The sequence below is a fragment of the Apostichopus japonicus genome, chromosome 2, assembly GCF_037975245.1.
Source record: "Apostichopus japonicus isolate 1M-3 chromosome 2, ASM3797524v1, whole genome shotgun sequence".
Classification (NCBI taxonomy): domain Eukaryota; kingdom Metazoa; phylum Echinodermata; class Holothuroidea; order Aspidochirotida; family Stichopodidae; genus Apostichopus; species Apostichopus japonicus.
In genome coordinates, this window is record NC_092562.1 from 31,299,849 (window position 1) to 31,312,245 (window position 12,397).

Below are 12,397 nucleotides of genomic sequence, written 5' to 3' on the forward strand. Positions count from 1 at the left end.
CATCAAGGACACATAAATAAACACAATAAGACAGGACCAGACTAGTGTAGTGAGTGTCCCATAGTTACTGCAGTATGTGTACTACAATGGTGCTCACTAAGCTGAGAGTCATACCTGCAACTAATTTACATAACATAGGTATTGATGTGGTCAATCTGTCATACCTGCAGTGTAACAATGGTGCTTACTTTGCTAACAAGAGATATACCTGCAACTAATTTACATAACAAAGGTATTGATGTGGTTAATCTGTCAAACATGCAGTGTACCAATGGTGCTTACTTAGCTAACAAGAGACATACCTGCAAATAATTTACATAACAAAGGTATTGATGTGGTTAATCTGTCATACCTGCAGTGTACCAATGGTGCTGATTTGATCTTCAGAGCTTTGATGTCCTTAATGAAATCAATCAAAGAAACAGACTGCGGAGGAATGCTCCCGTCAGGCCAGGAGAGAAAATGGCAGATCTTAACTTCATGAACTTTGTCACCCTATTACAGAAAACATTGAAAAACTATATTCAGTTGGTTTCAGCAGACCTGAATAGCTGACAGCAAATTCAATGTGATAGTGATTGTATCAGTATGTAATATCTATTAAGATTGATTCAATCAGTTTGTAATATATACAGTAGGCTATATATATAAATAGCTATATAGCTGTAATACTGAGCAACATTGATTGCCTAATTATGTAATAGCTAATAGTAATGTTGACTGTTTTCTTACCTACTTACATTGTGTATGTAATAGCTATATAATGGTGACTATTTCTTAAACTAGTAACACTGTCTGAGTATATAATAAAGCCATCTACAAGCCTTGTATGTAATACATAACAACATGGATTGCCTTAGTATGTCATAATTATATTACCTTTTAATGTAATAACCCCTCATATTAGATGGGCTAAGTTGGTTTTATCCCTATATACATATATATATATATATATATATGTTTATATATGTATATATTTTTATACACATACATATATACGTACTGCAGACAGCAAAATATAGAGCTGGATTATTTAGTACCTTTACAATTTTGATATCTTTGACTGAGATATCCATAGATTCATGAGAGTTCTTAAACCATATGAGTGTGTACTCTCCAAAGGTTTTGTTGCTTTCTACACCAGATGGCCAGTACTGAAAGGCTGATTTCTGAAAAACAATACCAAATCAGAAAGGAATTTAAGGAACACAAGCCACATCTTTACATTAGTACAGCTGGAGACAGTTATGTTGACAAATGAATACAGAAGTAAAACGAACAAGGAAAACAAAGACTTAGAGAAGAATAGTCTATTTTCAAATCAAAGGAGGTTTTAGTGATTATATCTATCTAAGACTTACCAATGTTTGTCTGAGATTAATAATAATCTTAACTTTTTCTGACCAGACCATTCTCCAAAAAACTTCTGCTGTCCTTTCACTTGGACCTATTACAGATGAAAGAAATTTAAAAAGATTATATTTATTTAGAACGCTCGATGCTACTGAATCGCCTTATTCATCTCTAATTTCCTGCTATTGTTCTTTCTGATTTCCTGCTGTTGTTCTTTCTTAATTCTTGCTATTGTTCTTTCTTATTTCCTGCTATTGTTCTTTCTTTTTTCCTGCTATTGTTTTCTTATTCCTGCTATTGTTCTTTCTTATTTCCTGCCAGTGTTCTTTCTTTTTTCCTGCTATTGTTCTTTCTTATTTCCTGCTATTGTTCTTACTTATTTCCTGCTATTGTTCTTACTTTTTTCTGCTATTGTTCTTTCTTATTTCCTGCTATTGCTCTTTCTTATTTCCTGCTATTGTTTTTACTTTTTTTCCATGTTTTTTCTGCTGTTTAAAGCTACAGGTCTTTCCATCTGAAGAAGTGCCAACTTGGAAGCAAGAATTTCTAACCACAGAGGATGTTTGCAGTATAGATAAGGGCTTTGTTAACACTTGTTTGCACTTCGTTTGCTTTCCAAAGTTCATCAGCATTGAAAAATCAGGCAATTTAAACATCTTTGTCTGAGGTGGCAGTAGTCTGCTGCCAGCAGTCTGAACATGGGTGACCATAACGACTTTATAGCATATTTAGTGCCAATACTGTTGATCCTTAACCGGTCTAAGTAATGAGGGTGCTTATCCTCTATACACAGAACTAAGACCTAGAAGTAATTGGATGTACATAAAGACTCTCTCTGACAGTTATAACAAAGTCACGCTATCCTTGTTAATATTACTGAAATCTTCCATTTGCAAGCAACCTCATCTAAAGTTTGTGAGCCAAACTGGGGACATAAACAAATAACTGAAACTAGTAAACAGCATGTCTTACCTTGTGCAGCAATGAATGTCTGCGAAGGATGCACCTATAGAAGAGAAATTAAGAAAAATTAAGAACATAAAATTGCATCAATATTAAATTCAGTTCCTGGGTATCCTCCCCAATGAGAAAATTCACCTCATTAACATAAATCAGTTTGTAAGTATCCCACTGCTGTATCTCAGTAATGAGTGTTAACTTTTTGTGCATTTATTCCCCTCAGAAACAGGAAATTATGACGCAGATTGTTTAACATTTAAACTAGTGGTACTGTCAACATAAAGTATCACTAAACCAGCTTTCCCAATGATGCTGAAGTAGCTTTGGTGAAATTATTAGGATGAAATAAACTGTTGTTCCAAATCATACTTCTGGTAAAGTTATAATCTACTTGATGATTTTTTTTAGAATCTTCCAAACTTCGGACAAAATGCTTTGTGTAAAAATCGTGGTAAGATGAAAAACGCCAATGAATGTACAAATAAATATATATATATATATATATATATATTTATATGCGGACACCCTAACCACTAGGCTATGGATGCTGATTGTATGTCCAGAGTTGTATATATATTTATTTAAATACATATATATATCTGAATGTATCATGCCATGTATAATCAATGGATTCATAAGAAAAACAATGATATCTGCAATAAAATGTTGCCAAATAGCTGATACAAGAGTACATATATGTGTGACCAACAAATACCTCCAGAAAATGAAAAGCAAGATAAATATAAAGCATCAAATATCGGATTGAGAGTAAGAACACCGCCACCGGACCCTCTCATAAATTAAATGTAAATTGTAGTACCATAGAGTACCCAAATGGACAGGACAAACCAAACATGAGATGTAAGGGATATCAGAGGATACCCCTACTACCCCTCCTTCACCAAACCTCTCTGATACCCCTACTACCCCTCCTTCACCACCTCTCTGATACCCCTGCTACCCCTCCTTCACCACACCTCTCTGATACCCCTACTACTCCCTCCTTCACCACACCTCTCTGATACCCCTACTATACCCCTCCTTCACCACACCTCTCTGATACCCCTACTGCCCCTCCTTCACCACAACTCTCTGATACCCCTCCTCCACCACACCTCTTTGATACCCCTACTATCCCTCCTTCACCACACCTCTCTGATACCCCTACTACCCCTCCTTCACACCTGATATAAGATGCAGAGAAGATTGCCAAACACAGAACAGATTCCTATAATGAAGAATTAATTGCATGAAGACAATAGATAATAAACCAGGCATTTGAGTATGATGAATGGGTAAGGTAACAAACAGACCAAGTTTTCCCGACCCCTCCTGTCCCCCTCCCCCACCATTACAACAAATACAAATAAGATTGCCAATTTGAGATAAAAGTCCCCACCCCTGGGTAAAGAAATGAATACCATGCTGGAAATAGAGAAAACACCAGAACTTTAATAATAATGACTGGAGTAGGGTACCAAACACCGTCGTTGTTATGAAAAGAAGGCGAAAGGGGAAGCAAAGACAAGAGAGTGATGAGCAAAGTAAGGAAACGAGTACCGAGCAGAGAATATTACTTACATAGAGCACAGGATACTAAAGAGAATTCTAAACTACTCCTCGCATGAAGTGCACAGCGCATTGGTGATACCAACAGCAAGTTGAAGATCTTACATACTTTGAGGTAATTTGCATTGTAGTAGTCCAAATCATTCTTATCTAGCTTAACTCTAGAATGATCATCTGTTGGAAAAAAAAAAATATTTAGTTTGGTAATCTCGATTGAAATTAATGTACATTAAGTGAGATGGATTGATTCATCAAACATATGTACGTGTATATATATACATATATATATATATATATATAACTATGGAATGAAATATTTAATACCAATTTACATGCAAATTAATACGAAAATTTAAACTTTTTAAACCAAAAACATGACGACAAGGAAAATAGACTAGAATGTCAATGACATTGTAGCTCAACTACTATAAATCTCTCAAGGCTCTGCAAAAGCATTTACTGATTTCTTTACATAAAATGATGTTTAAATACAATCCTTGACACTTTCATGTTCATATCCTTAATATTCACAGTATTCTCCATCCATTATAAAGGTTCTTTCCATTTGTACTTAACTTATATTTTTCATTTTCCTGGCAACCCAAACTGATGCAAGCACAGATGTTGGCACCCTTCAAGAACTATGTTGCACATAGTCAAAAACATTAAACAAAACCCATAGGCTCCTGAATGAATTTTATATTTTGACCCCTTGTGACCCCAAATGATCTTTGACATGTAAATAAAGTACAACTTTTATGACCTATTATATACTGAACACTATGGATGACTTTCATGAAAATTCAACATTAACACTAGGAGTAGGCTTTTATGTGATTTCACTTTTTGACCCCAAATGACCTTTGTCCTACAACCTGTCTCCATTTTTCTCAAGATCTTGATATCTGCTACAAACTGACAAAGTTTGATGAGGATTAATCAAAGAACCTACAAACAGCAGCAGTACTAGGCCTTTGAGCAATTGTTGACGACCAGACAGACAGACGCATTAATTGCCATGACAATAGCTCAACTGAGCTAAACACTGACACAACATCACAAATCCAATGACTTTATTGTAACATATATATATATATATATATATATGTGAACAACAAATTTCAATCCATTGAAGATCCAGAATAAAACATTATTCAAGCTATGAATGCATTTATCTATGGAATCAATCTTATTTGCATACACACTCACATATTCCAGTTAAATGATTGGATGGTTAGTTTTTGTATGTTGAACTAATAGAATTTAAATATGTACTCACAAGGTAGTATTCCTGTGTTTGAATTCTTTCTGAGGGTTCCTACTGTCCATGGGTGCTGCTGTCCTGTGGGTAACTTCTGTTCAACAACAATTTATAAAAAGTACTTCTCTATTATTCTTGAAGCTTGTAATGATGTGATCAATACTTAATTTATGATATATTATAAGATGTAAGATAATATCACGATTAACTGAATCTTCATCTACCAATAACTGCATGTTGATAAGATAAAAAGTAATATCATATACTTATGAAGCACAGGTGGGTTTATACTATGCCCATCCATGATCCAGGACAGTTATAAGGCATCACCTATCATTATAAAACATACATAAAATACATCCATGACAGCCGAGCAGTATACGCTTACCTTAAACTCATCTGTGATTGTATCCTCTGGGTCAGAATTCTTACCCTGTAATTGCTTGGGTAAATCTTTGAGTTTGATCAAACAGTGAACAGACTCTGGAGGACTTGGAAGTTCCTCATAGCACGGATCCAACGCTTGATCACAGTCACTGTGAGTTGTTGGAATGGCTTGCAATTCACTGTGTTTCAGGGTTTTGGACTTAACAAAGTCATCCGCGTCACTATTTTCTAGTTGATCGATGCCATCTGGGTGGCAATTATTTTCAAGATATATACTTTGGGTCCTTGCTAGCCGTGGTTCTCCTCCTCTCATGTCCTCACATGCAGCGGTACCAGTCTCTTTTGCTAGGGATGAAGATTCCAATGGTGTTTGATTCACAACTGATGACAGAAGGTAATGCTCCCGTTCTTCCACAGTTAATTGCTTTCCTATTACATGTCCCAAATCATCATCAGGCTTTCCTTTCTCAGAATTCAACCGAGTTTCTTTCAAGGAAATGTCAGTTGTTCCTATATCTGGCCAGGAGAAAGATGAGGAGCACACCAGCGATGGATTAGTCTCGGTTGCTGAAAGGGAATGAAATTTCACAATAAACCCTTGACCATAGAGTGACCTAGTCATCAGAGTCAGTTGGAAGATTATTCCCATCCCCCCCCCCCCCCCCATCGTCAGTTGGGGAAAACAATCCAAACGTTAGAGTTTTACAGTCGGTCTCAAAAAACTTAGACAATTCCTTCTGGCCAAGGATGGGCAGACATAAAGGTTCATGCTGTGTCCTAAATGAGCTGTAGGATGCTTTACCTGAAATCTCAGTATTAAAGGATCATTCACCAGTTATATGTACATTAACCCCAGGGTAGAGGAACATGACAGTAAAGCCTGCCTTATAGAAAAACAGTCCTCAAATTCACTTGAGAAATTAATTATTTGTTACGTGATAGCAATAAACTACCCCAAGTACTGCCATTTGGATTCATCCTTCAGCCCACCTAATTTATTGACCAGCCACCATATGATTGTAAAACCAAGTGCTCTAATGGCTGGTACTACTTTCCTGTGTGAAGACAAATTTGGCGTGACCACTAGTACAGTATGTTTATTCCTGAACTTGTGCAGAGGAGCTTTGAGCATGGCTAGCATAACAAACTCGGATAGTTATTCAATCTCCCATGTTTTTGGTAAAAAACAGAGGACTTTGGGTGATATTTGCTATAGGCAAGGAAGATCATAATGAACAATTCATGCTGTCACCTTGAATTCTCAAGATATGTTTCTGGAATTCTCAATTCTCAACAAACTCCTGGCTAATCGGTAACATACGGTAGAAGCTTTGCCAAAACTGTGGAATTCCCTTCCTCTCCAACTCAGAACTCCAACTCTGTTCAAATCTCGTCTGAAAACGTGTCATTTTAAAACTGTTTTTAACTTGTCATAATTTTTGTTTTTGAGATTTGAACTATTTCAACGCAGTGTATATATCATTGGTGGCTGTTTTAACTTTTCTCCACTGGCTATATTGATTTTACATGTATTTTTAAGGTTATCTATCCATTGTATTTACTTGTGTAATTTTAATGTGTTTATTGCATAGTTTTTAAGATTTATTCTATATTTGTGTAAAGCGCATTGACGCCAGTGCTTATTGCACTATATAAGTGTTTGGTACGTATTATTATTATTATGTCTGAACCTCTATAAACCGCAGGGGAAGAGGGGATTCTTTACCATTTATGATGATACCTGAAATATCAGGGGAGAGACATCCTTGACTGTGAATAATTACCTGTATTTTCAGGACTAGAAGATTTCTTGATCTGCCATCTAATAAAAACAAAACAAAAGAAGAGGTCTTTTATCAGGAACAATGAACCTCTTTGTAAACAAATATCAAAGTATTTTTAGAAGACAAGAAAGAAATGAAACGATTCGACCAGTACATTCAGGAAGAAAGATAGAACTAAATGAAATGATCCGACCATTATGATCAGAAAGAAAGATAAAAATAAAAACGATCGAACCATTATGTCCAGAAAGAAAGATATTCAGGCTTCAAATGATTAGGTTATATTTATTTGCATGAGTGTAGGAATTATATCCCTTAAAATGAAATCTGAAGAGTAATTAAGGTAAAAATTTGCTTACGATGAAAGTGAGCTTATAAGCGGTGCCGAAAATTATAATTTCACTCAACTATTCAGTACTGTTTCAAATTAATTCAACTATTAACTTCTATCAATGCACCTTAATGTGTCTGAACAGTTTGTTTGATGTTTACCTGGGGCACCAGTCATTTCTTTACTGGGGACACCAGTCAAAAGACAGAGCGCCATTTGACCTTACATACTGAGAGACCAAGCATCACCCTGAAATTTGGCTTAGCACCTCCAGCATGTACAAAAGTGGTTATGTAGAGAAGAAACTATGACTGAGACATGGAGCCAAGACATGACAACAGCAAAATAAAATACTTTTTGAACATTTGCAAAATAGTGCAAAATGCACCTCCTATATTTAGAAGCAACTAAGTCATGCTTTTAACAATCAAATATCATTAGTATATTACTCTTATTATTGTTTTACAATGACAATAATTATTAAATAAATTTGACCCCACACACCAGCCCCCCCCCCTCCTCCTCCCCTACCACCCCAATTTTCTGGTAGTACCTTTGAATATCTGATATCTTTACCCTGTTGATACATCTCCTTAACTTACCTTCTTAGAATGATAAATATGATGACAAACACCACAAGTATCACCACTGCTAGAACAACCAGAACTGGAATAGGAATTACAACTATCAAGAAGAGGAGAATAAACAAATGAATCAAACTATCCAAATGTAAGTACAATTCAAATGGATACAAAAGACATATTTCTTACTCATTTGTTAGCAACCACTTCATTTTCCACACAGGAAAGATGCAGAGAGTATCCACCGTTGTATTCAACTCAAGCACTGATATACAATATTCTGTAAAGTATCCATCTTTGTTTAAACTCAAGCACTGATATACAATATTCTGTAAAGTATCCATCTTTGTTTATACTCAAGCACTGATATACAATATTCTGTAAAGTATCCATCTTTGTTTAAACTCAAGCACTGATATACAATATTCTGTAAAGTATGCATCTTTGTGTAAACTCAAGCACATGCAATATTCTGTAAAGTATCCACCTCTCTGTTCAACTAGAGCACAGATATACAATATTCTGTAAATTATCCACCTCTCTGTTCAACTCGAGCACTGATATACAATATTCTGTAAAGTATCCATCTTTGTTTAAACTCAAGCACTGATATACAATATTCTGTAAAGTATCCATCTTTGTTTAAACTCAAGCACTAATATACAATATTCTGTAAAGTATCCATCTTTGTGTAAACTCAAGCACATGCAATATTCTGTAAAGTATCCACCTCTCTGTTCAACTAGAGCACAGATATACAATATTCTGTAAATTATCCACCTCTCTGTTCAACTCGAGCACTGATATACAATATTCTGTAAAGTATCCATTTCTCTGTTCAACTCAAGCACTGATGTACATTCTGTAACATCTTTGACCTTATGTTTTCTGTAATATCTTGATGGTTTGATCTTAGTTGTGACCTTGTTTGTTGAGTACAGAGAATTCAGGACACTACTGGAATCGTCAACATCTTAATGTCTCTATTCAACTCTGCAAGTTACATAATTTGTACTTTATTCTTGACTACAGTATAAGCATGGATGATGAACCAGTGGTTTAGGGACCACAGTTTATAATAATGGCTAAATAAAGAGGAAGAGTTATCCAATATTGTATAAATATAATGATCTATTATTCTCTAAATTCCATGTTTATGATACTTATAAAGACAACCCTACCATGCATTGTGTTTTCCTCTAGTAGTATTGGTTCACTCCACACAACACTGATATCCTGAGACAACAAAAAGAAATCAAATATGAAATGTGAAATTAAAGAGAAACATGAAAGAGTGAGTAAATTGTGTACATCAGGTGACATCTGTCCAAGTAGGTCTAACAAATATGTAAGAAATTGCTTAGCATTTAATATGCCTTAATTAAAGTAAAATATTGAAGCAATTCTCATTAATAAAATGAATATTTTACAATCACATATAATAACATTTCCCAAGGTTACTTCCCCTCCCCCCCCCCCGACAACATACACACCTACACACACTTTGAATGGTTCCAGTTGATGACTAGAATTTGCATCTTATAAACAGATGCTTTAGAGGTAATGAAAGTGGATATATATGCCACTGAAATCAATGGTAGTAGTTTGCTCCAACTTAAAGCAAATGTAAAGTTTTATGCTTGCAATTAAATGAAGACATCAATCATTTACTGCATTCCCAATCACAATATGGCCATCATTAGCAGAGATACTATTGGCCATTTTCTGGTGTGTTTGTTGGCCAAAAACATTTATTACATTAATCACATGCAAGCCCAAGAGATGATACCTCTCATGTTAATCCCCCATGCACACATAAATACCTCCCTCCCATTCCACATGCCATCTATAGAGGTCACATTCTACAAATATGCCCACCTGTCCAACTTCACCTCAGATACAAGGAACATCTGGCACTGTTTGTCTGTAAATAGACCTACTCTACATCCGGCATCAATCACTAGCTACCCATCTCAACCCTGCATCAATGCCTACCGATCCACCCTGCGTCAACCCGGCCTATCCATGCACCCTGCATTAATCCTACCCATCCACCCTGCATTAATCCCTACCCATCCACCCTGCATCAATCCCTACCCATTCACCCTGCATCACTCCCTACCCATCCATCAATCCCTACCCATCCAGCCTGCATCAATCCATATCCACCCATCCATCAATCCCTACCCATCCACCCTGCATCAATCCCTACCATACACCCTGCATGAATCCCTACCCGTCCTCCTGACTTAATCTCCACACTTCCACCCTCACTGATCCCTTCTTTCTTCCAAATGCCTCAGAGGTCAAATTCTGATATGCTCACTTGTCCAACTTTACTGCCAGTTCCAATGAACACCTGGTATTCCTGATCTTGTCTCAAGGGTGCATTATAATAAATCCCATACTCCTTTCCATCGCCGACAGTGAAAGACTGTTCTTCCTCAGATTTCACAATTTCTGCTGCGATGTATTCATCAGGATTATCGTCATAATTCCCAACACCACCAATGTTTCTTTTCATCTTCTCTTGTACTAGGGTAGATTTCACTCTTATGTAGTAACCTCTGAAAAGGAAAAGGTACTACAGGTATTGAATTTGGGTGTTTCATAAATTAACATGAATACATCGATGGATGGATGGACAAACTGACAGACAGATATAATTGAAGAGTTTAACAGAATTATTGAAATGTTAAAACTCATTTCAGCTACACTCCAGAAATAATATACTTCACAACCAGCTTCAACTTTGCAGGATCGCAACGTTAAATCACATGTAGTCACTGGAGCAGGAATTGGCCGTTTGACAATTACCAGACTGCCAAGCCAGTCAAGTCTGCCTTATAGAAAAACAGTCCTCAAATTCACTTGAGAATTATTAATTTGTTACTTGATAGCATAAACTACCCCAAGTACTGCAATTAGGATTCATCCTTGTGCACACCTAATTAGTTGACCAGCCACAGTATGATTGTAAAGACAAGTGCTCTAATGGCTGGTACTACTTTCCTGTGTGAAGCCAATTTGGCTTGACCATTGAAATAGTACACGGTGTGTTTAATCATGAATTTGTGCAGAGGAGTGTTCAGTATGGCTAGCATTATCGACCCGGGAAGATATTCTATCTACCCTGTTTGCGGCCAAAAACAGGGGACGCCAGTGGTATTCACTATAGGCAGGGAAGATTGTAATGGCCTTGTAACTTTCTGAATACTCATTGAAAAGAGAAGGCTTCAGGTAATAGTCAGACTTCATCAACAATTATCACATGGATAGGGTTTCAAATGAGCCTCTGTTGGATTCCTAACCCTTGGGATATAACTGAACTGAGATTATCGTATACTATTTGGCAACAGCTCTTCTTTCTTCCTTATCTATTGGGGGTTTCAAGTCTAATGTTTGCTGATGCTCTCGTGCCACATGGAGCATGTTATAGCACAGAGGGCTCCTCTGTTTGTTAATTACTTCTTTAAATCTGATGATATGTCTATGTCAGTTTACTGAAAAGGAAAAATTGCCAACAACATGTGGTAAATGTTTCCAAGTTGATGCACTTCATAAATGAACTTGAGAAGTATATCTAGTAGTTTACTTACGTTGAGTATGCTTGTGTTAGAGGAGGTAGTATCATTGTGGCAGTTTCCACATTTCTTGAGACTGTAGATATACTCACTGGCTCTAAATCTGTATATACAATACCATTGAAAATCATTTGATCACACAAATAGAGAAGAAACACAAGATAGATGAAAAGATCATGTCCATTTTAACAATTATGACATATAAAAGTAAATGATACAAAATGTACTGATATGTAGAATAATACTAAAATTTGTCGTATAAAGAAAAACAATAATACTAATATCTTTCATATAGAAAATAATAATAATAATACTTATATCTATCATATAAACATTATAATACCTAATATTTTGTACAAAAAAATAATATCAATATTTCTGTCATACAAAAACAATAATTATACTAATATGTCATACAAAAAATAATACTAATATTTCTGTCATATACAAATAAAAATAATACTTATATCTGTGATATAAATAAAACAATAATAATAATACTAAGATCTGTTGTTAGAGAACAGTGCATAAAGAGAGATAGGGAGATATATGGGCATTCATCTCCAAATATTAATGATATAAGTTTA

General features: G+C 35.7%; 1 protein-coding gene across 1 annotated transcript in view; it reads right to left on the reverse strand.

The window, feature by feature from the left end:
* The window catches only part of LOC139956286 (receptor-type tyrosine-protein phosphatase T-like), a 58,906-nt gene that overhangs the window by 8,721 nt on the left and 37,788 nt on the right, over positions 1–12,397 (reverse strand). Inside the window, exons 18-29 of the mRNA XM_071955191.1 lie at positions 11,826–11,913; positions 10,553–10,793; positions 9,408–9,462; positions 8,248–8,329; positions 7,315–7,352; positions 5,532–6,097; positions 5,162–5,237; positions 3,992–4,056; positions 2,326–2,359; positions 1,362–1,447; positions 1,041–1,169; positions 353–495 (exon numbers count right to left, since the gene is read on the reverse strand). Coding sequence (XP_071811292.1) covers positions 353–495; positions 1,041–1,169; positions 1,362–1,447; positions 2,326–2,359; positions 3,992–4,056; positions 5,162–5,237; positions 5,532–6,097; positions 7,315–7,352; positions 8,248–8,329; positions 9,408–9,462; positions 10,553–10,793; positions 11,826–11,913 — 1,603 coding nt within the window. The remainder of the gene's footprint in view (positions 1–352; positions 496–1,040; positions 1,170–1,361; positions 1,448–2,325; positions 2,360–3,991; positions 4,057–5,161; positions 5,238–5,531; positions 6,098–7,314; positions 7,353–8,247; positions 8,330–9,407; positions 9,463–10,552; positions 10,794–11,825; positions 11,914–12,397) is intronic.